This window comes from Babylonia areolata, chromosome 29 (assembly GCF_041734735.1).
Source record: "Babylonia areolata isolate BAREFJ2019XMU chromosome 29, ASM4173473v1, whole genome shotgun sequence".
Classification (NCBI taxonomy): domain Eukaryota; kingdom Metazoa; phylum Mollusca; class Gastropoda; order Neogastropoda; family Buccinidae; genus Babylonia; species Babylonia areolata.
The window spans coordinates 26,239,453-26,266,946 of record NC_134904.1 but is presented as its reverse complement, the minus strand read 5'-3'; the positions used below and the strand labels follow the sequence as shown (position 1 = coordinate 26,266,946).

At 41.5% G+C, this 27,494-nt stretch overlaps 1 protein-coding gene across 5 annotated transcripts in view; it reads right to left on the bottom strand.

Moving 5' to 3' along the window:
- LOC143302197 (RILP-like protein 1) overlaps positions 1-27,494 on the bottom strand; it is a 67,182-nt gene that overhangs the window by 7,303 nt on the left and 32,385 nt on the right. Inside the window, exons 7-8 of one of the 5 annotated variants that reach the window (XM_076616760.1) lie at positions 26,192-26,293; positions 8,830-8,901 (exon numbers count right to left, since the gene is read on the bottom strand). In XM_076616760.1, the coding sequence (XP_076472875.1) occupies positions 8,853-8,901; positions 26,192-26,293 (151 nt within the window). In that variant the 3' untranslated portion in view covers positions 8,830-8,852. Of the gene's footprint in view, positions 1-3,553; positions 3,753-8,829; positions 8,902-13,377; positions 13,627-13,678; positions 14,538-26,191; positions 26,294-27,494 lie in introns of those variants that run through there. The other 4 variants (XM_076616755.1, XM_076616756.1, XM_076616759.1 and 1 more) reach the window with 4 other exon arrangements.

The window sequence follows — 27,494 nt, the reverse complement described above, 5'->3', positions numbered from 1 at the left end:
TCAAACAAATACACGTGTGGTAAGACAATGGTGTAACAATGAAATTGTACTGTAATGGTACTAATACACATTCCAAGAAAAAAAATTTCAGGCAAATATAATGAAATAAGACAAACTCTGTTGATAAAATTGAGCAGATCTATTATTCATTATTTAGTAAACATTTTTATACTTTTAACATTTATAAATGATCATTCTCAGCAAGAAATAATGATGTTTGGCTTTTGCAAACATTTTGAACCAAAACGTTTTCTTAGACTATTCAAAATGATGAGTATATAATCAGTGTTAATATTTGCAAAATGGAACATGTATCAGTGTGATTTTTTTGATTTAAAAAAAAAAGTTTTTCCCTGTATGTTTTATAATTATTCTAATGATTCAAAACCAAACTGATGTCATTTAAAAGAAGTGGGACAAAAGATGATGACACTTTAATTGATTAAACATTTAAAAACGTGTATGCATGTTTCATAATCAAGTATGGTAATACATACAGACTGTGAAACACGAAAAACCACTTTCAGTCCTTGATCATGCCTTGTGAAAGCAACATGCCATTCTGGGAGTAGTGAGATGTGAAAATGCAGCAATAAATAAGCCAAGGAAAAAAACAACATGGCTAGTTAGTAAAGATTATGCCATCAGGAGACATGTGTAAACATGTACTAGGTGCAGTCGGACCTGGTTATATGGAACAGAACATTCAACAATGGCAGCTCCATACTTTAGCTATTGTGAAAATCAGACCTGCTTAAAGAGTACAAAATATGCACTGTTCTATTCAGACATATGAATATGTTGTAAATGTCTACTGTTCTATAATGTAATGCAAGGCAATATAATGCGAATTAATACAAGGAGATAGGACATGTTATGCTACAGGAATGTATTACATATGCATACATGTACTTGTGCACTACATCTCTGTCTGTCTAACTATGGATTTATTTTTCCATTGGCCTCTAAAATATTGAAATGATGTCTATAATAGATTGTTCAGATGAATCTTGTTTCATCCATGTAACATCCATTTTTTTTCTCTGTCATTTTGGATATGTAGGTGAGAAACAAAAATGGACACAAAAATGTTAATTAAAAAAAAAACTGTTCTGTTCAATCAGGTGCAACAATGATTGTTCCATACAACAGCTCTAGTTACAATCAGACGTGGTTAAAGAGTACAGAACATTCAACAGTGACTGTTCCATACAACAGCTCTAGTTACAGACCTGGTTAAAAAGTACAGAACATTCAACAGTGACTGTTCCATACAACAGCTCTAGTTACAGACCTGGTTAACTCTCTCCATACGAACGGCGAAAGTGACGACGTTAACAGCGTTTCACCCCAATTACCATCATCAAAATATTGCAAGCGGAAGGATCTTATACTGAAGAGGTGAATGTTGACAAAGAATACTGCTATTCTGACGACAGAAGCTAAAGGCTGGGTCATTCAGACACCCACTGGACATCGGAGGGGTCTGTGTAGAGGAGAAGAGAGGACTGGCCGTACTGAGTGAGTTAAAGAGTACAGAACATTCAACAGTGATTGTTTCATACAACAGCTCTAGTTACAGACCTGGTTAAAAAGTACAGAACATTCAACAGTGACTGTTCCATACAACAGCTCTAGTTACAGACCTGGTTAAAAAGTACAGAACATTCAACAGTGACTGTTCCATACAACAGCTCTAGTTACAGACCTGGTTAAAAAGTACAGAACATTCAACAGTGACTGTTCCATACAACAGCTCTAGTTACAATCAGACGTGGTTAAAGAGTACAGAACATTCAACAGTGATTGTTCCATACAACAGCTCTAGTTACAATCAGACATGGTTAAAAAGTACAGAACATTCAACAGTGACTGTTCCATACAATAGCTCTAGTTACAATCAGACGTGGTTAAAGAGTACAGAACATTCAACAGTGATTGTTCCAAACAGCAGCTCTAGTTACAATCAGACATGGTTAAAGAGTACAGAACATTCAACAGTGACTGTTCCATACAACAGCTCTAGTTACAATCAGACATGGTTAAAGAGTACAGAACATTCAACAGTGATTGTTCCAAACAGCAGCTCCCTCTCAAAGCGTGTGGACCACCATCATTGTGTTTACACCTGCCTGTCACACTACTTTTACCTTTGCCAGGACAAACCCTTCACTGTATCTGTGAGAAAATTCCCCATCACACGTTGTTGCAATTTTGACAAAAGTGACTAACACAAGTTTCTTCTTATCTTAATTCACCTCTTAATTCATCTAAATATACACTTGTGTGCAAATGTGTGACTGAAGCTTGACTGAATCACACATGAAATGAATGATGAGTGCCTAAAGGCAGCTGTCAATCAGCTCTGTCCAGGTAGGCAGTCTGATGGGCAAATGACTTGTGTTTGAAATTCAGTCCATACAAAACAATTCTTTGCTTGCCAGTTTGGGTGTACTTGATTGATCACTTTGGAAATCTTTCTTATGGCTATGCCCACTCTAAGATATCTATAGCAGAATACAGAATATTTCGTATAAACCATGTGAACAAACTGCATTTGCAAAATCTGGCGTGGTCATGATTCTGACAGGGTACCAATGGTCAAATGACAGTAAGACTGAATTCTCAACCCCATAGTGAAAAACGTTTAGCATTTTGTGTGTGTTTTAACTTTAAACAGACATATGTCTAGTGACGCCACCATCCATTCTCTTTTTAATGATAAAATCTTCTGCTTTTAGACTGCCACATGCAATGTTGTTAACAGATTTGTTTGCTTGGTCTGACCTTCGCATTCTGCAGATACAGTTTTAATGGTCTTCCTGTTCTGTGTGGCAGCTTTTCCTCACAGTTAATATCCCAGTATCTCCTTTTGATATCCAAAACAATAACAGAATGTTTATTTTCACAATGGTGCATATCTTTTAATTGTTTCACAACCATTCTTGTTGTTTTGTTGCTTTTTGTTGCTTTTTATTTAAACAAGTTTTAAAAGACCAAGCATAGATGTGTTTGTGACAACCATTCCCATATCTTCTTCTTCCCTTAGTTCTGTGAAGAGTCACTGGGGCATGCACAGAACTTTTCACCCTATCACAACCTCTTTCATGTCCATTTCAAGGTCATTCACAGGTTTTACTGTACTCCAGACATAAGAATTACAGTCAAATTAACAATAAAAAAAAAATGAATAAATAAGATAATTAGAATGCAAATGAATTGCTTTTTTTTTTAATATAAATAATTAATAAAATAAAATAAAACTCTGAGGAAAAAAAGAAAATAATTAATAAGTGGGCAAAACAATTCAACTGAAAAGGAGCAAAAACTATTCCTACAACATAGTACATCCAACATGTAGCCCACCAAAACATACACATGTTAACAGAAAAAAAATACATACATGTCCACAAGCAGCTCAAACTCTTTGCCAAACAAGCTTCCACAAGGCAGCAGGTAAGCGTGCATTTATTGAATAACACGCAGTGGGATTTCTTTTTTCATTTTTAAACAGGAAAGTCCCCAGCAAAAATGTCAGTGAAAAATCACCAACCTTCTATCGTGTGGAACCCTGTCACACGACTGTTTCACTCTCCCTATGCCCCTGCCCATGGCGACATAACTGGGGATGTCTAACCGCCTTTAGGTTTCTCAAGCAAACTGACTCCGCTCTTCTCGTTTTGGGTGCTGGGTTCTGATTGTCGGAGGTGTCACCTAACAAATCTAGCCCCGCCTCAAGCAGAGAGAGAAACCTGAAAGAGAAGCACACAGTGGAGAGCGTGAGACATGTCCATGGCTGCACTGCTGCCACCGTCTCCATTTCCTGTCCAAACCTGAGATGTCACTGGCAGTTCAGAAAGCCATGCCTTTTGTCTGCTTTTTGATTTTGAATGAAATGATTATATTGAACGACAAACTCATGCCATGTAAAACCAGGGAACAGGAATAATGAAACCACCAGGACTGTTTTCAATGAATGATGAATCATATTCATAATCAAGTGATACATGCTTCTGATTTGAATGACAATCAGCCACAACAGTTGCATAATGCCAGCTAATGTGAACAATACTGAGTGCAATTCCAGTACAGGGATCATAGATCAGACTTGAAATATGAAGCACAGTTAATTACTTGAACAGGAATCAATGGTGGGAGTTCTAGACTAGACATGAAAGTCTCTGTTCATACAATGAATGAGGAGGAAAATCAAAACTACGGTCATCATGAGAGCAGGGCACAGGGGGACAATTGTCTACATTCTCTTAATGGTGGTGAACAAGGAAGATGTTGCTGCTGCTGCTGTGAACAGGAGATCCATTTATGATTTGAGAATATGTTACTGGGCTGTACTCTGCACTCTCTTTCCTGACATATCCCAGCAGCCAGGCTCCAAAGATACAGACACCTGTGGTGTTGGTCAGAAACTGCACAACACGCTCAGAGATCTATCCATGAAGTGGGTAGCACAGGAACAAGTCTTTCCATTTCAGCCTGTAACACATTCAACTCAGGGCAGAAGCTATCCACAATCGTGTGCCTGTGATGGAAGTTTGAACCCCTGTTCTCCCAGTCCACAGTCCATGATGCTAACCACTTCAGGGAAACTGGTTTCAGTGTCAGATTTAGTTCATGTATGAACATAAATCTTGAGGAAAATTTTGTGGCCACACACAATCAAACTTTTAAACAGACATGCCAACTATCTACCACATAATCTTTTTTTTAAGTGAATGTCAACAATGGCTCATGCTCCTAAGTATTATCCGCATTAATAATCAAATAAGTCATCTAAGATTGATGCTATAACCTCTGGCTCAATACCATTCAGCTTGATAAACTTGGGCCGACAAGAGAACTATACTATGACAAAAAATAAATTAACAGACAAATAAAAGATATCCTTCAAAAATGGCTGGTCACAGCCACATATTCTATATATTATCAGAAATAATTGCATAATATTTCCCGCTTGCCAAACACATGAAAAAAAAACCAAGCATTCAAACAAAAAATTCTCTGTAGAGCCTTGCTGTAAAATCTCAAAGGCTGTAACTAAACCATATAAACATTGTACAAGCCCAAGTTGGACTGGATAAGTACTGTATTCAAACATTACAAATTCCTTTTAGCACAGCTCATTTTCACTGGGGGAAAAAGGCAGATTAGCTGTTAAAATTTGAGACTATTTTGTGTCATTTATTATATTTACATTCCAAAAAGTTCTTTGCCATACTAGGTAATATTCCGCCATTCAGCATTTTATAATGGAGAAAGGCTCCATTTCACAAGCCGAGCAAAAAAACAAACAAACAAAAAAAAAAAGCAGAGAAGGGACAGCTGTGACCATTCTTTCCTAACATCAGCTCAATCAGTTGCTGTAACCAGTCATGGAGGCCTTATCCCATGACAATAATTATACTCATCAAGAAAAAAATTAATATTTACAAATTTATGAGAACAGAGAAGGGTGTTGGGATGGAGAAGTGGGGGGGTGAGGGAGATGGGTTTTGGGGGTGCCGGAGGGGGGGGGGGGGGTAGGGAGGTCACATAAATCATGGATTCCAGTGGATTACATTTCTTTCAATTGTAATAAAATGCTCACAATTGTAACTATACTTGCTGAGACTGTTTTCAAGAAAGTAAAAATATCATTTTCTCTGTTTCTGTTTTGTTATGTGGTGCCTTTCATGGTGGTGTCGTGAGCGATTGCTTTCATGTATTCAGCAGTTTAAAAGAAGACAGAAAACTGTAATGGAAAGCTGTTAACTGTACTCAGACCTTGTGATTTCAGACATGTGAAACGAAGGCAAAGTTCAGCAGCCTTTCTGGCAATGGAGTACCCCTTTCCTGGGACAGCACTGCCCCCCATTCCCCTCCCCCACCTCCCGGGGGACAGGTGTAGAAACAGTGCTCTATCTTGTGGATAGAACCATAACAGCAATGTATGTGTAGCAAACATACTGAGGCAGAAAGGGTACAAGCCAACCACACACTGATCAACATGATCGTTACTTGCACATACAAATCATGCTGATATGTATCATGAATACTTATTTTGCAAGGGCCAGTAAACACATATAAACCAAGCTTTACAAATGTCAAGAAATAAAGAAAAATTGTTTAGCTACCACTTTTTGTATGTAAATATAATGAAAATAACAAGAGAGGCAAGGCCTTCAAGACTCAATTGTGATACACTTTAAAAAAAAAAATCTAATCATTAACATGTGTTCTGTATTTGTTATTATAATATAAAGCTTTGAGTTTAAAAAGAAAAAAAAAAAGAAAAAAAGAAAAAAAAAAGTCCTGACAGCAGATTCGAACCCCGCATGTTCAGGTGAGAAGAAACTGCCATTCCCATTACACTATCATGGCTCCTTAACTGATGTTCTAAAATGTAACATTTAAACATGCTTTTTTAAAGGCAATAAATCGATTGCGGTATTTGCAGTGAGAACGCTGTTTAAATCATATTATTCTGGTGTATCCTGGCCATTCAAAAAATCTTTATGGGCAATTAAAAATTCCTTTTAAGTCCGCGGTAATGGAGACATGGCTATCGCCGCAATCACACTGCAACATTTAACCGTTTTCTCTGGATCTAGATAGATGTACAAGTTTAGTTACACTCGCTGGGAATGTACGACACGGTCAATTCAATTTCTCTTTTATGTTCATTCAAGTTTTATAGTTTTAAAGCTGATATGAAAATTGAGTATTCTGTTAAACTAATAACATGTACAGCCAAGTACAAGTACTTCTAAACGTCGTATGAAGTGAAAAGGATTTCATTTTGAGAAAAGTCAAGACTGGAAATTTTTATGTTTCATCAAGGGTATTAACTCTCATGATTTATTATTTTTAACTGTGAATTCTGACTGATGTTGATATTTTTATGGCAGTTTGGGGCATAATCCAGCAAGTGATGAGGCATTCACAAATCTTTCTCAGAATAAATATTTAACGGTCTCCTTCTCCAACTTTCCATCACATGTTATTGTGTACTGTTGACTGAATACAGGATTGAACAGGCAGGTCAACAACTTGAAGAAAATGGCGTCCTTCGTTTGCGAGGAATATGAGCACGCGCTTTGAATATGTATAAATATGTGTACGCAATTGATTTTTGCCCATGACCTTCAGGGCTCAGCCAAGAGAACTATAAAGTCCACTCGTAGTATTGATTTTAGTATTTTCCGAAAAAGACCACTTAGTGAAAGCCCTGTACACTGAGAGTAAAACACACAAGATTTTTATGTATTGAGTATAATTTCAAAATGTAATGTTTAAGATGAGAAAGATCAGTTTAAAGCAAATTAAGTCCCCTAGCATTAATTACAGATTAATTTCCCTTTTTTATTATCTGCACCAAAACGTTTGCAAAATAAATATAACTTCCATGCTTTGCAAAAGAAGTTCCTGTTTGAACAAAAAATGATAAAGATGACTGCTCTTGTTGTTGTGTCAGAATATCAGATCAAAGTGCCAAGTTTAGAGAATTAAAAAAATATAAATATAACAGTAAATTCAGTTTGCATATAATTTGGCTTCATTTTTTATTTTTTTGTGCCCATCCCAGAGGTGCAATATTGTTTTTAACAAGATGACTGGAAAGAACTGAATTTTTCCTATTTTTATGCCAAATAAGGTGTCAACTGACAGAGTATTTGCAGAGAAAATGTCAATGTTAAAGTTTACCATGGACACACAGACACACACACACACAGACAACCGAACACCGGGTTAAAACATAGATTCACTTAGTTTACACAAGCGAATCAAAACTATTTAAAAAGGAGCTGAATGGGGTCTGAAAGTAAAATTTTATTGGAAACTGTGCATGTGAGTACAAGAATGTCTTAGGTCTGACAGATAATTCCCTGACCTTGTAGAGTGTTGGCCTAGAGGTAACGCATACACCCAGGAGATGAGAGAATCTGAGTGCACTGTTTCGAATCACACCGGCAGCTGCCAGTATTTTTTCCCCCTCCACTTGACTATGAGTGGTGGTCTGGACTCTAGTCATTCGGATGAGACGATAAATCGAGGTCCCATGTGCAACATGCATTTAGCCTATGCAAAAGAACCCATGGCAACAAAAGGGATTGTCCCTGGCAAAATTCAGTAGAAAAATCCACTTCTATAGAAAAACAAATAAAATTGCAGGCAGAATTATTTTTTTAAATGGGTGGCGCTGTCAATATAGCGACGCACTCTCCCTGGGGACAGCAGCCCGAATTTCACGAGAAATTTGTGACAAAAAAGTAATACAAAGCCAGAACTACAAATGCTGGTGAACAGACAAAACCCATGACACACAGTGTACAGTTTTCTCAGGGTACACCTCATTTGTGCTGATTCACAGAAACAAAACAACAGATCAGTCCATACAAAAATCATTCACGTTCAGCTACACTACAACTCATCAAAAACACTCCAGTATCATAACAGGAACATGCTGCCACAAATACAAAAATCCACTTTTCCTTTTAACTAACAACATTCAGATCTGACATTAAGCAGCTGAAAACAATCTTTGCTGGAAACTGACATAAAATCAACTGGGAGCATACACACACCACCATATAAAAAAAAGTCAACAGAACAAAAAGCCACTAAAAATAATCAACTGATAAACTAATCAAGTGCTCGGACTCTAACGGACAAGTACAAGCTCTCAAAGAAAATGGCTGGAAGTTCACTCCAAACAGAAGGTCAGCCAGAATGGAAGGTACAACATATCTTCAATCATCACTGAAAACCAAAAAACTACAGGGGTGACGAACGAAAGACAGCTGAAAGAGAGGTGGAAACCATCACCCATACCAGGAGCAGAAGAACCCAAAGATCTAGAAGTTCAAGGGAGGCAGATCCAGATTGTCCAAAAGCTGCTGAAAGCTAGACAAAAATTTAAACATGTCAACACTGATTACGAACTCATCGAGAGAAAAAAACAAAAGATAAAATCAACAAGAGGTGCCATCTTCCACTGCAAGAAAATGATGTATGAATTCACAAATTCACAAAGTCCTTAACAAAAAGCAAACCAGGGGAAAATGCAAAATAACTTTTCATTCCTACCAAAATGGCAAAAGGCAGTACTGTGAATTCATCATGTGTTGAAACTAATGAAAAACAGTACAAATGCAAAACAGTTGCCCATTTCCTTACAAAACCCATCCAAATCAGACAAGACCTTAACCTTTGACCTCTTAACCTGCTTAATAAATATAATTAAAAACTGAAAATGGAAATGATTGGAGAGGTTTTATTCACATCTGCCACCATTCAGTGAACTAAATTTGGTTCCTATACCACTTGTCGAAACTGAAAAAATTCCAATGATTAACTTTACGCCCACCCACTCCCACACATGCAGGTTCTGAAGAAGAAAAAATCCCAGTATCATGAACAGTTCTTGACCATACAGATCATGTATGATGATTCAAGGGTTCCTCCAGCTTTCATTATGACTTATGATAACTATGAAGCAGCTAAACAAAGAAATAAATCAGATCAAATCATGTTGTGGAATTACGTCGCCTAATAAACCATAAAGAGCAATGTATAATCCAAAACTAATGTTTGACATGTTATAATGATTATAAATTAGTTTATGAATCAAGCAAACAATGAAACACAGAATGATACAAACAGACAAAGGACGGACACAGTGCTAAAAAAACATGTCTTGGTACTGTAGTGGCTTTTTACAGCATACATCTCATGAACCATGATGGGTATGCTGCCAGGCCAAAGAAGATGAAAGTGACCAATTAATATGAAAAAACAATGGGTGATCCAAAGCCAGTACATGAGATAACTTGATGATGATAATGACGGTTATGTGTGATCAATGACGGGTGACCGTAAGAAAGAATCAGATGATGAGGTGGCAGACATTACTTGAGGCAAGACCAAAGTCAGTACACAAGGACCAGGAAATGAGATTATCTTGTGCCCATGACCCAAGGCCAATGAGGGGTCCAGACAGGTTTCCTTCATAACACAGATCTGTGATGTATTTGAAGACAGTGTCTGAACCTACAAAATGTGTTGCAGTTCTTCATCTACAAGTAAATTAACGCTGCCTATGACAGTGACAGAAAGAAATAGCGGGGACTCTATATGGCACCTAACTTAATGCCAAACAGGTATCTAATTCACTTATTTTTCCCCCCAGAATAAATCTTCCTTTGTCTTGAATGATAATATAACTGCTGTCACTTTTTGCCTGATATCCCAATGGTGAGGAACCCCTTGCAAGTTCCCTGGATCTCCACCAGAATCTAATCATCAGGAGCCAGTTACACTGCTCAGATGGAAGAGCCTAATATGGTCGTAACCCGCTACTAACTGTGTGTCATATGGAACTGACCAATGGCGTAGTTCGGTCAACGTAGGCATTTAGTCACATGTAAATGTCAAAAAGTTATAACCAAGCAGTGCAACTGGCTCCAGGTCACCAACCCTTTACCATCACTTCCACAAAATTTCACGAAAACCTGTCCACACTTATTTGCTAACCTTGACAAAAATTAAAAATTACTGAACAAACTGGAGAAAAACAAAAACTGTTTATCTGGGTAACTGTGAGACAAGTCACAAAAAATTCAAAATAGCATTAAAAATCATTACACAGCAAAACCTACATCAGCCTATGCATTGTCTTCCTCTCTGACAATCCAGGAAACCTCAGCCCTCTTATGGCACCCACAGTGGGCAAATTAGAACTGAGCAACAATTTAAAAAAAACAATATCTAAAAAAAACTGAACAATAAGAAATAAATTGAAAATTGGTAAATTAATCAACCAATCGGCAATCAATCAATTAATTAATTAATCAATAAATTAATCAATCAATCAAACTGAAATTCTAAAAATGTATATATGTATACACATACATGCAACAACAACACAAATAAGGCAATAGTTCTGGACTTCTACAGGCTACTTCTAAAGGTTAATGCACACAAGAATATTACAGTTAGCACAAAACATGATAGAAACTTTCCAACAGCTCAAAATATTAAGGAGTGAATTAAAGGAAACACTGTGGTGATATGGGCTGTGTGATCAACACTTTGCTGATAGAGAGGTACACTTTGTGAAATCAACAAAGGAATACTCAATTCCAAACTCTGCATCAGGAGTTATGTTGTTGTTGTTTTTCTGGTAGTAATCAGGATACTCAACACTGAATGGAAAAAAACTTCTAACATCAAAATAATGAAATATTTCACAGTGCTTTTTTGATCATTTGTTTTTATTCTTTTTTCTCCATTTTTTTCAGAGATTATCAACAGTTTCTGACATGTTTACAGACAAAGTCTACCTTTGTGTACTGAAACTAATAATATTGCAAACAAGATTTCAAGTTTACTAAATTAAGCTAAAACACACAGAGATGTCAATAAATGTGATTTGTGATGAAAAGACAGACAGACAAAACACTAGTGACTACTGATCAAAACATGCCAAGCATAACTGTATAAAACTGACAAACTACGTAACTTGTCTGTTATTTCTATCCCAATATCACCACTAAAACGATGTAAAGAAACAGGATCAGTTCTGACAAGCACATTTCTGCCTTATATTAATGATGTTTCTGACACATTCCAACAAAATTTTCCCTGCATTTCTCAGAGGATGCTAAAGGGATTTTCACAGTTCCCATTCCTATAACAGTATGAAGGACAGGAGATGGGGGGAAATGATAAATGAAAACTACTGTGTGTGATTTAAATTCTATTTGGTTTGCTTTTTCCTCAGAACGTTTCATCTGTCCCCCTTGGATTTGTTTCTCTCAGTAACATCTTCTGAGATGGAGGTGTACTCTGTCAATGAAATGTTTCTGTTAAAACAATTAAAAGAAAGGGAAAAAAAAAGATCATGACTGCAATTATTGCTTTTCACAACCATATAAAACATGTTTGAAAAAAAAAAGAAGACAAATTGTGATTTCTTTAAGTGAGATGTGACAGTGATGGTAAATCCTTTAAAAGAAACACGAAAATCTGTTTGATATATTTAACTAAAAGAAATTTTTAACCGAATAAAGATTTGAAAATATGTTGGGGGTATTTGGGGGTGGGTTTTTTTTTGTTTTTGTTTTTTTACATTTTTCATTTAAAAAGAAGCCAAAGAACAGAACATACGCAGAAAAAGAAAGAAAGGACAGCAACAAATACATTATAAAACAAAACTAAAGCAAAGAAACACACTTTGATTACACACAAAGTTTAAAGGTTTCAAAGTTTAATTTCTTTTAATTTCAACCCCTTTGGAGTATGGAAGATTACAAGCATATAAAGAAAAGAACACAATAAACATGAAAACAATTATTAATTGAACTGTGTTAACACCCATACATCATATACAGCCTAAACTTCTCAAAATGTACTTCAATAATCAAAATAATCTAATCTGAAAAGTCTGTTTTAAAAAATTATTTAAAAAAAGCACCTAAGAATATTATGAAGAAACCATCTCTTCAAACGCAGAACTGTGAAGCAGGGTGATCAAGTTATCATTCTTATTTCAAAGTTATGATAAAATCTTGCTAACAGACATCTGACAATTTAATATATTTTCAAATCAAAAAGCAAAAATTTACTCAATTTTGAAGGCATAAGTCTTCAAAACTCATAACATCAACTATGTTGAAGAAAGTGCTAGGGAATCAATTCTTGTAACGCACACACACACACACACACACACACACACACACACACACACACACACACACACCAACACATACACACATGCGTGCACACACACACACACACACACACATACACACATGCGCGCGCACACACGCACGCACGCACGCACACACACACACACACACACACACACACACACATCAAACTCAAAGCCAAAAAAAAGAAAGCAGTAAGAAAAAAAAAATAATGTAAACAAATTATTTTAAAAAGTCTGTCCAGGCAGCGTAAAGATACCTGTTAAAGAATGCCAATGGCCTAAGTGGACATGCCACTGTGACCTAAACTTACGCCTCAATTTCCTTGAAGGCATGCTGACAGAACATGTCACTGTGACCTAACTTATGCCTCAATTTCCTTGAAGGCATGCTGACAGAACATGTCACTGTGACCTAACTTATGCCTCAATTTCCTTGAAGGCATGCTGACAGAACATGTCACTGTGACCTAACTTATGCCTCAATTTCCTTGAAGGCATGCTGACAGAACATGTCACTGTGACCTAACTTATGCCTCAATTTCCTTGCAGGCAGGCTGACAGAACATGTCACTGTGACCTAACTTATGCCTCAATTTCCTTGCAGGCAGGCTGACAGAACATGTCACTGTGACCTAACTTATGCCTCAATTTCCTTGCAGGCAGGCTGACAGAACATGTCACTGTGACCTAACTTATGCCTCAATTTCCTTGAAGGCATGCTGACAGAACATGTCACTGTGACCTAACTTATGCCTCAATTTCCTTGAAGGCATGCTGACAGAACATGTCACTGTGACCTAACTTATGCCTCAATTTCCTTGAAGGCATGCTGACAGAACATGTCACTGTGACCTAACTTATGCCTCAATTTCCTTGCGGGCAGGCTGCTCCCAACTCTGGTGACCATCCGAGCAAAGCTGAAGCATGAAGAACACACAGCACACACACACTGGTTACTGCACCATCGGTTCAAGTTGGCGGAGACCATCATTCAAGATTTAGCCATGGTTACTTCTCTTTTCTTTTAAGTAATGTACGAGGGTCATTCAATAAATAAGGTGAATTTTTCAGTATAAGGACTTCTAATACAGATATAAGCTTACTTTTTTCTCTTTTTTTTTCAACGTAGTCTCCCAGCACTGTCACACAATTTTCCCATCTGTGCACAAGCTTCCGTATTCCCTCAGCGTAAAAATCTTTGGACTGATGTCTCAGCCAGTCGCTCACAACACTTTTGACTTCATCGTCACTTTCAAACTTCGTGCCTCTCGTGAACGCTTTCAAGGGACCAAACAGGTGAAAGTCTGAAGGGGCAAGGTCTGGGCTGTAAGGGGGATGAGGGAGCAGTTCCCAGCCCAGCTCGTGGATGGTCTGCACCGTTCGGGCTGCTGTGTGAGGCCTTGCATCTTTGGCACCCACCGGCAGCTGACCTTCGAGTAGCCAAGGTCATCATGGACAATTTTGTGTGCTGTCCCAACAGATAAGCTCAAAGTCCTTGCAATGTCATCCACTGTCACCCTTCTGTCAGACTGAATGAGGTCACTGACTGATTCGATCACCTCAGGAGACCTCACTTCTGTAGGCCTTCCAGGCCTGTCTTCATCCTCAACACTGCTCCGTCCTTCTTTAAACAATTTAGCCCACTTGTAGACATTTTTTCGGCTGAAACATGTGGCACCATACACAGTTGACATTCACCTATGAATTTCAACTGGTTTGCACCCTTCAGCAACCAAAAACTTGATAACTGACCGCTGTTCAATCCTGGAGCATGCTTCTTGGTCGGCCATCTTTGTTAATCGCCAAAACTCTCAAAATTTTTTTTAATCTGCAAAACAAATTAAATCCATGTGAAAAAGAAGTAAAACCCAAAAAAAATTTAAAAAGTTAGCTTCTATCTGTATTAGAAGTCCTTATACCGAAAAATTCACCTTATTTATTGAATGACCCTCGTATATATCCTTGTTGTGCTTTTCTCTTTCTATTGTTATATTTCTCTATTTGTTTTCTAACCTTACTTGTTATCTTCTTTCATGTTTTTCTTCTTTCTTTTTTTTTTCTTTTTTTTTTTAAATAATAATATATATACTTGTAATAATATTGTTTATATACTGATATATTATCTACTTTCTTTATAGTCTATGTGTATTCATTTACCTATTCTACCATTGTTACTAAAATTAAAATACTTTTCTGTTTATTTTTCTATTTATATATCTACTTACTTAGGTGGGCTTTTTTGGGTTGGGTTTTTTTTTCAATTCATTCAGAAATTTTATTTGCTTCCTTTCTTTGCCTTTTTTTTTTCAATTATTCATTCACAAGTAGCTTGCATGTTTGGATGGATAATCCATTTAGTCAGATCAGCTGGTTTGTTTTCTGTTGATGCAAGTACTATTCTGTTTGAACGCATTTCAATGCAATACTCATTTTGTTGGGTATCCAGTCACCATTGTTTTGTTCTGTTTATTATTTTTACCACCTATAAAAATAATTAGATAACTTGTCAGTGCAATTTATCTTCTTTTTTTTATAATTTGTAGGTATCCACTTACAATTGTTTTTCTCCTCAGTATTGTTTATTTCACAGCTCAAATGAGAAAAAGAAAGAAATTAAATAAGCAAACCAAAAACAAAACAAAGAATTTGCTTTTGATTTATAAAAAGATAAGAGCATGGCATGAACCAATCAAAAAAAGCAACAAATGCATTAACAGTCAACAAACACAAATGAAAATGACAGTAGCAGAACACAAAGGTATAAAACATACAGTTCTTATGACAGAAAGATGAACATGCAACCTGACTTGTTCCAAGGCAGATCACACTTGAAAACCACGCTATCTTGTGCTCAGAGATACTGAACTACTTGCGCTATTTGTTGAATGACATTTGGAAAAGGATGGGGGTAAGATTCCAGTGAGCAGTGTTAAAAACATTCACACATGGGACTGTGCCAAAAGGTCGACATAGAAAGGAGGAGTTTGTATTATGCTCCATGTTTGGTGTTTACATATACTTACCATGTCAAACTGATGCAAACCAGGCCTATGGTTTGCTCTGTTTGGCCAAATTTCGCGCGGCTAACAGTGAAAAGACGCCCCTCTTAGTCTGGCCCGCTCTTAGCCAATCAAACGCCTCTAACAGCTATAAGCGCTGAATCATTCCGTGGCCATGAACGAAAATGCCCCATGAGAACCACGGCGGAGACGCGGGGACGGACGGGCGGGCATTCGAGTTTGACATGGTAAGTATATGTAAACACCAAACATGGAGTATAATACAAACTCCTCCTTTTGGTGTCATATACTGTACCATGTCAAACTGATGCAGAATTTAAAGCAAATGGAGGAGGGCAACGCCTACTGGTTCGTATGGGGAGCCCTTGAAACTGAGACGGCAGTGTTAGCCGCGACAAAGGAAATCCCCTTGGAACCGTCAGCCCTGGTCATACGGAAATCCCAGAGGTAGAAGTTGATGAAGGGATTCTCAGACCGCCAGAAGGCTGCCTCCAAGACATGCTGCAGTGGTACCGAGTGCTGGAAAGCAGCTGAAGTAGCTATGGCCTGCACTTCGTGTGTTCTGGGATTAAGACAACTGATATCCTTGTGTGCATGAGAGTAGGCTCTACGAATGACTTGGGAAACCCAGCAGGAAATGGTGCCTGCAGCGATATCTTTCTTGTAATTCTCATTGAGGGAGATGAGAAGGCGCCTCTGAGAAGAACGCCTATGGCAAGACCTATCCCAATAGTATTTGAGGCACCGAACGGGGCAGAGATGCCTATCTTCATCATCTTGGGCAAGAATATCCGACAAAGGTCTGACCCTCAGAGAGGGGGAAGGGACCTCGGGGTCTTGGTTCTCAGCCAGAAACTCTGGAAGGAAACGAAGAGTGATGGAACCATCTCTGTGGAATGCTAGATCTTGTGGCATACCACTAAGACCATGAATCTCACTTCTACGACGGCCCGTGGCCAGCAACAGAAGGAAAGTGGTCTTGAGAGTGAGCAGGTCAAAAGGAATAGTCCCAAATGGCTCAAAGGGCTGTTTTCGAATGAAATCCAGCACCAGGAACAAGTCCCAGAGGGGCACTCTTCTGGGATTCCTAGCTTCCTTCAGAGAGGCGCCCCTAGCCACCTCTCTGAGCAGGAAATCAGCTTCAAAAGCGGGACCACCTAGCTGTTTGATAGTGGTACAAATGGCAGACCTGTACCCTCTCACAGAACTAGCAGACAGGTTGAGAACCGAGGAGCAGTGAGCCAGAAAGTTGGCCAGCTGCATGCTCGTAGGGTTAGTAGGGGGAATGTTCTGAGCTGTACACCAACTCAGCCATTTCTTCCAGCGAAAGTCATACAAGGTCTCTGTTCCCTCCCTCCTGGCTTTGGAGACTATGGAGAGGAGGTCGGAGGAGGCACCCCCCTTGGTCAGCGCGGCCGACACAGAGGCTGACCGAGGGGTGGAAGACTTCAATGGTGATGCTGACAGTTCCGCCCGCACAGCAGCCACGCGTGCAGGTGGAGCATTTGAGGATTGGAGTGAGGAATGCCCAAACAAGGCTGCCTCAGCAGATGAGGTTTGGTTTCCAGTTCCAGTGGTGGAACATGTGTCAGGGACTGAAGGACCGGAAACCAGGGCTGGGCTGGCCATTTCGGCGCAATGAGGATCAGCTGCGGGCGTTCCAACCTGGCTTTCCATATCACCTTGGACAGGATTGGAAAGGGAGGAAACGCGTAGGCAATCAGACTGCTCCAGTCTAGAGAGAGAGCATCCACTGCCCATGCTTCTGGGTCGGCGACCGGAGAGACGTAAGTGGGAAGTCTCTTGCTGAACCTTGTCGCAAACAGGTCCACCATCGGCCGGAACCACTGTTCCCACACTCCTTGCAGGGTGTCCTTGTCCAGGGTCCACTCTGTGTGTATGACACTCTTGGACCTGCTGAGAGCATCTGCCAAAATGTTGTCTTTCCCTGCTATGTGTCTCGCTGAAAGTGCAATGCCCTTGCTGTGGCACCAACGGAGGAGAGCCTCGGTCCGCAGAGAGAGGTCTGCCGACTGCGCTCCCCCCCCTTTGTTCACGTAACATGCGACTGTTGTATTGTCCGTGAACAAGCGAATGGTCTTCCCGTTGGCCTCCACCATGAAGTGCTGGAGAGCTCTGCGAACTGCCTCCAGTTCCAGAACATTGATGTGGCATAGGCGCTCCTCCGGGGACCAAGTCCCTGCTGCATGCAGTGAGTCCATGTGGGCTCCCCAGCCCAGGGAGGAGGCGTCTGTGAATAGTGCCACCTGAAGAGTAGGTGGGGCTATGGGCGCCCCCTGTGTCAGAAGAGGGGTGGTTAACCACTCTGATGTCACCTCGAGGAACCACTCGCCCAGACATATCCGGGTATCCCATGGCTGAGTGCTCTGGGACCACCATAGCCTGAGTGCCCTCTGAAGAGGGCGCTTGAGAACCCTGCCCAGAGGGATGAGAGGTGCCATGGACTCCATCATGCCCAGGAGGGAAGAAAGTGTCCGCGCTGTTGCTTGGGAGGAATGGCGCAAGTGGTTGAGGAGGCCTGCCAGACGGTCCCACCGATCTGGCGTCGGAGAGACTATCATAGACCGCGTGTCGAATCTCATCCCTAAGAAGTCGAAGGACTGGCTCGGGGACAGATCGCATTTCTCCTGGTTCGTGATGAAGCCCAGTTGGGAGCACAGGTCTAGAAGTCTGGCTGTATGACTCTGGCACAGAGCCTGTGACTGGGCCAGAATAAGCCAGTCATCCAGGTACACACAGAGCCGAATGGACTCCGACCGGACGATTGACACCAATTCCCGCACCACCTTGGTAAACAGGAAAGGGGCAAGGGACAGACCAAATGGGAGGACAGAGAACTGGAACACTCTGTCCCTCCACACGAACCTCAGGTACCGGCGGGATGCCAGGTGGATGAGGATATGGAAATAAGCATCTTTCAGATCGATGGACGTCGCCCAATCGCCCCGTTGCAGGGTCTCCCGAATCTGTGCCTGTATGTCCATCTTGAATTTCATCTTTGGGAGGAATCTGTTGAGGGGGGACAAGTCCAGGACTGGTCTCCACCCTCCGGAGACCTTTGGAATCACGAACAACCGGCTGTAAAAACCGGGGCCCGGGTCCGAGAGTTGAGATATCGCCCCTATGAGGAGTAGGTGCGATATCTCTTTCTCTAAGACGCTCTCCTGCTCCATCGAGCTGGGCACATAAGGAGGAGGAGTGGATCTTAGAGGGGGGCGGTCCCCCACCCAAGGGAGCATGTACCCCGACTCTAGCACCGAAACAATCCAGTCGTTGAGTCCCAGAGCACACCACTGATGAGCGTGCCGGGACAAGTTTCCTACTTGGAGGGGCTGAACGACTGGCGGTGCTGAATCGGGGCCCAGTCATTGGGGGTGCTGCCTTCTGGCCTTGGGCATGGCCGGACGGCTTGGACGGCCATGAGGTGGTTTGTTCCTCTGCCGCTGATTCTGAGCACGCCGCTTTGACTTAGGAGGCGAGGTATATGGAGGAGCCCTGGTGGCGGGTCTCTTCAATGGCATAGAACCCTGGCGCCCCTGGGAGGAGTGGGCTAAATATGAGGCCACCTCCCTGTTTGTCTCTGCCCTGTGGCTGACAAAATGCGGCACATACTGGCCGAAGAGGGAGTGCTGCTGTGCTGGGATGGACCGCAGGGCAGCCCTCTCCTCTACTGGAATGTTAGAGAGGCGGAGAACAGCATCCCGCCGCGCTAGCACAGTATTGAAGTGAAGGCTGGTAGCTGCGTCTGCAGCTGCCGCGAGACCAGACGCTACTCGATTGCCAAAAGTGTTTAACCTCGGGTCTGAGAAGAGGCCAGGCAGGCCAGAGGAAGGAGACTCCGTGTCCTGCTGAACTGGACGTTGTTCCCACAGCTCACTGGCTCTGTGGAGGAACGCGTCAAAGAAGGTGTAAGCCGTGGAAACCTCGAGGAGGCAGCGGCGGGCCAGTTTGTCCCACTCTGCAAATGTCTTAAAGGGAAGAGTAGCTGAGGTGGGGAAGGTGGTGCGTTGTGAGACCACCATCCTGTCCTGCGCGGAGGGCTCTGCTTCCCTGTAGGCAGGGTGGTCCTGTGTGTACCAGGACCACACTCCTCCCTTGGAGGGATCTTTAACTTTTTCGCAACACGCTGCGACGATACACGCAGCTGGCCACCCACCGGTTGAACGCACGCCGCGAGAATCATCGCAGCGCGTTGTGAGGCTGTGTGAACACGCTGCGTGGGTTTTTGCAGCAGGTTTCTATAAATAACTATGACCGCATTACTCCGTTTTCAGTCAAACAAAGACTACGGATGGAAAATTCCTTTATTCATACGTCACAATCTGTGACCCTTGAACGCTGTCACGCCAATTTTCATTGGCTAAATTCAGCTTAAAGTGACCAACTCCCGTCACTCTTTCATTCTCACTATTGACACACCATGGCGAGGTATCGGAGAAACATCAGTGACAAACGAGCGGTTGAACTGATCTTACAAGAAGGTTCGGACGAGGATCTGAATGTAGATCATTATGAAAGTAGTGGAGAAAGTGTCGAAGAAGAGGACTTCATTCATGATATTCCTGAAAATGATAATTCAACATACGAAAGCGACAACGAAACCTCTGGTTCCTCCAACACAAATGACGCACGTGGTCAAGTTGATGGCGATGCGATAGATTTGTTTGCCGATTTCGAGTTGGAAGAAGACAGAGAAGACCCAATGTATGATGCTGATACCGAAATTGACGAATCGGACGACGCAGGAGAAGATGACGATGGGACAACATGGGTGAAGAACCTTCGAAACTTTCCCCAAGAACCCGACTTCAAACCCGACCCACAGTGTGGTTTGCAAGAACATGTGTTTGCCAACAATGAAAACCCGACAGCTCTGGATGCATATCGTGTGTTCTTCACGGATGATTTCGTGAAGAACATAAAACACGAGACAAATGAATACGCCAGGTCAGTTATTTGACAACATTCTTTGTTTATTTATTTTTTTATGAGTACATGAGTAATCATATGCATGTGTACGAGCGTGTGTGTGTGTGGTTCTGTTTGTGTGAGGAGGAGAGCTGGTATGCGCATGTATGTTTGAATGTATCACTATGTATGGTGTGTGTGTGTGTGTGTGTGTGTGTGTGTTTAGTGTTTAGAATTAGAATATTTATATAACATTTATATAATGTGTCCTGTATAAAACCATGTTTTGTAAATCACCTTGAGCAGATTTGTGGATAGTGTGCTGTCCATTATTATTATTATTCATCTGTTATTATTATGTAACATGATTATTGTGTGTTCTAGTCTTTCTTTTTTTACTAAACTGTACATGTCTTTGTGACTGTCAGTGTATTTGTTTTGTTTTGTTTTTGTTTGTGTGTGTGTGTGTGTGTGTGTGTGTGTGTGTGTGTGTGTGTGTGTGTGTGTGTGTGTGTGTGTGTGTGTGTGTGTGTGTGTGTGTGTGTGTGTGTGTGTGTGAGCTGATCTTTTCATGGATTAAAATTCAGTTCTGTATGAGGTAAACAATGTAATCATAGCGATAGTGTAACTGTAAGTGTATGACAGAAGGAGAAAATATTTAATCAATGACAATAAAATAATGATAAAGAATGTTTCACTATTTGTTTTTGCTTTCTTTCAAACAGATGTGCCATTGAAGAGAAGAGACGACGGTGTGGGGGGACTGTTCCACCAAGGACCATCTTTTCAAGGTGGAGACCTGTCACCATCAATGACGTCCGGAATTTCTTTGCCTGCTGCATCCACATGGACATGGTGAAGAAGCCCAAGCTGTTCGATTACTGGTCACGACACCCATCTCTGCATGCATCGTACTGCAGTCAGCTAATGTCGAGGAACAGGTATATGGACATTCTCTCCTTTCTGCACATTAATAACAACGCTACGTATGTGCCGCCTGGTGAAGAGGGACATGACCCAATCCACAAAATAAGACCATTTGTGGATCATCTGTATGAAGTATTCCCAAGCACTTATGTTCCCACAAAGAATGTTTGTGTTGATGAGGCAATGTGCCCCTTCAAAGGCCGCAGCAAGTTCCGTGTGTACATGAAGGGCAAACCAACAAAATGGGGGTTCAAGTTCTACGAACTTTGTGACAGTTCCAACGGATATGTGTTTCGATTTGAAATGTTTTGCGCAGACAAGCATCTGAGCAACAAGCCATATGATGTTGTCTTCCGCCTGATGCAGCCACTGTTGGACAAAGGCTATCAACTTTATGTTGATAACTATTACTGTTGTCCAAAGCTGTGTCATGACCTGGCAACCCGAGGAACCATGGTGTGTGGCACTGTACGAAAAAACAGGGTTGGCATGCCACGTGAGCTGTGTCAAGGTGACCTGCCAAAAGGTTCGATTGACTACCGTCGCAAAGGAGCTGTTGTTGCATGTAGGTGGAGAGATAAGAAGGACGTGTACATGCTGTCAACGGTCCATCGACCAAGTCTTCGACTCACACAAGCTCGATATGAGCTGAAACAGAAACCTGTGGCAGTCATCAATTACATAGCAAACATGGCAGGTGTTGACCACTCAGATCAGCTCATTTCATACTTCCCAATGCACCGAAAGAGTGTGAAATGGTGGAAGAAACCATTTTTCCACCTGCTCACAATGGTCATGATCCAGGCCATGATCATACTAAATGTCCACAGACAGCGACATGGCAGAAAAAAGAAGACCCTGCAGGACATGGTAAAGGATGTGCTGACACAGCTGCCGGCAGTGGAGGAAGTACCCATTGGGCATGTTGCTGTGGGCGACAGGCTGCGGCTTACTGGTCGACATTTCCCAGCCAGCATCCCGGAAACCACCAAGGCCAAACCATACAAGAATTGCAAGGTGTGCTACGCCAGGGCCAGGGCCAGCGGAGTGAGTAGAAAGCAGGCAACCACCCAGAGAAAACAGACACGCTTCTGGTGCCCAGACTGTGGTGTGGCACTTTGCGTAGCACCGTGCTTTCAAATCTGGCACACTCAGAAAGACATTTGCAGCTAAGTGCAAAAACAGCAGATGGACTAACAGTGTATTATCAACAAAGAGTGTACAATTTTGAAAAAAATATGTGACTTTTGTGTGAGTTTTTTTTGTTTTTTATTTTTTTGTGCGAGTTCTTTTCATAAAAACAAAGCAAACAAGCACATGTGGACATTTGGTGAGAATTTTTTTTTTCATTTGGTGGTTTCACAATTTTGAAAAAAATATGCAACTTTTGTGCGAGTTCTTTTCATAAAAAAAAAGCAAACATGCACATGTGGATTTATGTGTGATGATTCAGTTCATTTGGTGAGTAATTTTTTTTTTTTTTTTAATTCAAAACAGTGTGTGTTTCCCTCTTGTAAGTGTGTGGTAATGTTTACATGTTTTACTTTAGCTTTTTTGTGTTGTTATTTACAATGTTTATTCCCAAAACATGATCAAAGTCAAGAACTTTTATTTAAATTATTATAAACTACAAACTTATTTTTATCATTTTCATGTACTATACTAGTCTATAGACACACAATTATCACTAAAAGTGGGTGACTATTATTTCTGTGTTATTTTCTTCATCAGACTTTTTTTTCCCTCAGCATACTGACTATTTTCAGAGGCATCATTCAACACAAAATAAATTATTCTATAACATGAAAATTATACCACTGAAAAGTAGAAAGAGTAATCTTTACAATGATACCAAAATCATGTCCCTACATGCAGTAGTACTTCTACAACAGTCTGTATAAAAAGGCAAAAATTAGTGGTTCCCAGGCTACAATCAGGACAACAGCAAGGTGTTCACAGTTTAACAGGAAGTGGCTTTGGCTGCTGTGCTGAAAGAGTTAAGGAACTTGCCTGGGGCAAAAGCGCCCGGGGCAGAGAGGGACTCCCTGCCTGGAGGAGGGATGGAAGCAGCACCCCTGACGGTGCGGGCTGGCTTATTAAGCCACTCCTGAGCCATTTCTGGCACATTTCTGTCGCCTTGTGGTTCTGGAGTTAGAGTCACCTGACCGTAGGAGGGTTAAGGGTGACAAAGTTGCCTGAGGGACTGATTCAGCATGCGTGACCCTATTGGGAAGGGTCAGTTCGAGCTCGGCAAAGTCCGAGTTTGGTTCAGGCTGGTCCCTAGGGAGGCGTGGGCTCCATCCGTCGCACTGGGATGGGGGCGAAGAGTGCTCATCCGCTTGTTCGTCCTCATCCGAAGACAGGGGCTGTCCCTCTTGTTCACAGTCCATCCCCTGCTGGGTGCCATCCCAAGTGGATGTACCCACGGGGGCGTCCTGTGGGCTGTGGTCAGCCCAGCGGGATGAGCTGGGGTGATCCCGAGCAGGGACCCTGGTCTCCTCTGTTACGTCCTTGACACCTGAAGAGGGTGGGGAGTGTGTGGACCGTCTCCGTGTGGGGACCCGGGTAACGGCGGGGGGCGGCCTCCCCTTGGGAGTCCGCACCCAGCCGCGAGTTCCCACCACCAAGAGAGGACGTGCTACTCCCCCCTCCACCTGCCTCGCGCTGGGACACCTCGGGAGGCGACGCTCGTATCCCTTTCCCCCCTTCATGACCGTTTTATCGGGACGAGCGTCCCCTCCGCGATCTGCGTCTGCAGACGCACCGCCGCGGTCCCTATCGGGAGAAATCATGAGCTCCGGGCCTGGGAGAGTCTCTTGCCGAGTATCTCTCCAAGCATCATGATCCCTGCCTTCGTAGGATGGCATACGAGGCATGGTACCGCGCGTAAGCACCCAGCGAACAATTCGATCCCCAACAGAGAAAGGAAAGACAGGATTGACTCAGAGGTAGAAAAATACGAAGGAATCGAGGGGGGCAAGTCAAAACGAGTACACAGAATGTAAGAACAATATACAGGCAAGCCGCATACAACAAAATAAGGCCAAATGAAAATGCTTAACAGCCAAAAAAAAGCGTTAGACGAGACAGAGCGAAAACCTGACAAGATGGCGTGGAGAGCCTTGGCCAAAGGAATGATTCAGCGCTTATAGCTGTTAGAGGCGTTTGATTGGCTAAGAGCGGGCCAGACTAAGAGGGGCGTCTTTTCACTGTTAGCCGCGCGAAATTTGGCCAAACAGAGCAAACCATAGGCCTGGTTTGCATCAGTTTGACATGGTACAGTATATGACACCAAATGGGGTGTGTAGAAACTTCCATCAACAAACATTATTTATCTGATGTTTAATTCTTCAGAGAACCAACCAATACCTGAATTAAGTGTATAGGACGATCAAATGAGGAATGGGGGATGGAGACAGACGGAGACAGACAGAGGGACAGGAGAAGTGGGAATGTGTGCACTGCTCTTCCCAGAAAGGAGCATCCCAAATTTCATATTAAACACCCCCGAATACAAGGTATGGCTGCCTACATGGTGGGGTAATAACAGTCACAGATGTAAAAGCCCACTTGTGTACATACAAGTGAACGTGGGAGTTGCAGCCCACAAATGAAGAAGAAGAAGAAGATATTAAACAAATCTGATCTGGCAGAAAACTACTCAATACAGTCTAGGACAATACAACAGAACAATACAGTAAAGTGCAGTGCAGTAACCATACAGTACTTTACACAAATTACAGTACAGTACAAATACAATATAGTAGATTACTGCATAGTACAGTATAGTATATGTATAGTAAAATGGAGTACAGAACAGTGCAGTATGGTATAGTGCAGTGCAGTAAAATAGAAACAATGTAATGAAATACCGTAAAATATGAAATGATGTGGTGCGATGCAATGAAATGCAATGCAGAGCAATACAGTACAGTACAGTACAGTACAATATGATGTAATGAGATACAACGAAATCTCATACAATGAAATGAGACGCTATGCAATGCCAGTGCAATGCAATGTGATGTAATACAGTACCACACATCACAACTAAGCACAAATCATTTCCACAGCCACAGACAATGACCCAAAACACACCAGCTACCCAATGGGCGATACCAATAAAAGCATCACCACTCCAGTCCACTGCACACAAGCACTCCCCTCCCCCCCACACCACCCCTGACTACCTCCCAGACACCAACAGCAGATTTCCCCACAAACACCAAGCATGGGACAATGCAACTCAACCCTGCTTCCTCCATACCCCCCCTCCCTCCCTCCACCTTTACTTGCTTTTTCCACATCATCGTCACAACCCAAAAGAAAGATGAGAAGAAAAGAAAAGAGAAAGGGAAAAGAATCCCTATCGTCAGTGTTCACAAACATACTTGGACAACAACAACAACAAAAATGAAAAGGAAAATAACCTCACAGTCAGTGTTCACCAACACACAAGCATGTATAATGCAATTATATATACTCTCATAACAATACACACACATGAGTATAACTTTCTTCCTTTTTGTCTATAGATCTGCCTGTCTGTCTACACACACATACACACACACTCTCTCTCTCTCAAAACTTTAAAGTTTCCACTCACAATTTCCTGATGCCGGATTCTTTAGGACCAAACACTTTCTCATCTGGCTCTCGGTTGATGGGTCCGTACACCATCGCCTCCTCTCCGGAGTAATTGAAGTTGCTGGCAGCAAAAGAGAGAGGTGAATGTTTTTTATTTCAGCCAGGTTTCTGTCACATTTCTAATGACTTTGCTGTTTGACTTTTCAGTCCATCACAGTCCCTCACTGACATCCCTTAAAACATATCAGAAATACATTCCCTTTCGGGCAGCCTCTATACAATATAAGGCACTCCACTGAATGTCTCTATCTTATGGGTCCACATCTATTATCTATGTGTGTTCGTGTTGGGGTGGGTGGGGGTGGGGGATGAGTGTGTGTGTGTGTGTGTGTGTGTGTGTGTGTGTGTGTGTGTGTGTGTGTGTGTGTGTGTGTGTGTGTGTGTGATTTTCAATGTATATATCACTTTCAATCATTTCACTGCCATTGTGGTTTTTAACACAGGAAAAAATCAAAGAAATGTTACACAAATGATACAGCTAAACACATTGACACAAATATCTGTGTTACACTAATCATGCACTAAATGTAATGACAAAAATATGTTTTACACAAGTCACACAGTAAACACAATGACACAAAGGTCTGTGTGCTACACAAGTCACACAGCTAGACACAATGACACAAAGGTCTGTGTGCTACACAAGTCACACAGCTAAACACAATGACTCACATGCAGACCTGTGCACCCCTCAACTAACCTTTTCAGTACTGCCATAACAGTCTTCAGTATTTTTCACCGGCTTTCAGTATTTTATCACATTCGATCAATACTGACCATTGCTTGCTCTCTCTCTCCCTCTCCCTCTCTCTCTCTCTCTTTCCCCATACTCCCTCCCACTCTCTTACAAAAGAAAAATGCTTATCTTGCAATATCCAATAACCATTTTCATGTCAGGAAAAAAAAAAATTTTGTATTCTGGATTGTTGAGAAATAGGATTTTGGTTTATGAAATCAAATTTCTGTATTTCTCTTTTTCATCTTACTGAAAAATACAGTGGGTGCACAGGTCTGCACATGTATGTGTGCTACAAATGCCACTCAACTAAACACAATGACACACATGAATGTGTGCTACAAATGCCACTGAACTAAACACAATGACACACATGAATGTGTGCTACAAATGCCACTCAACTAAACACAATGACACACATGAATGTGTGCTACAAATGTCACTCAACTAAACACAATGACACACATGAATGTGTGCTACAAATGTCACTCAACACAATGACACACACATATGTGTGCTACAAATG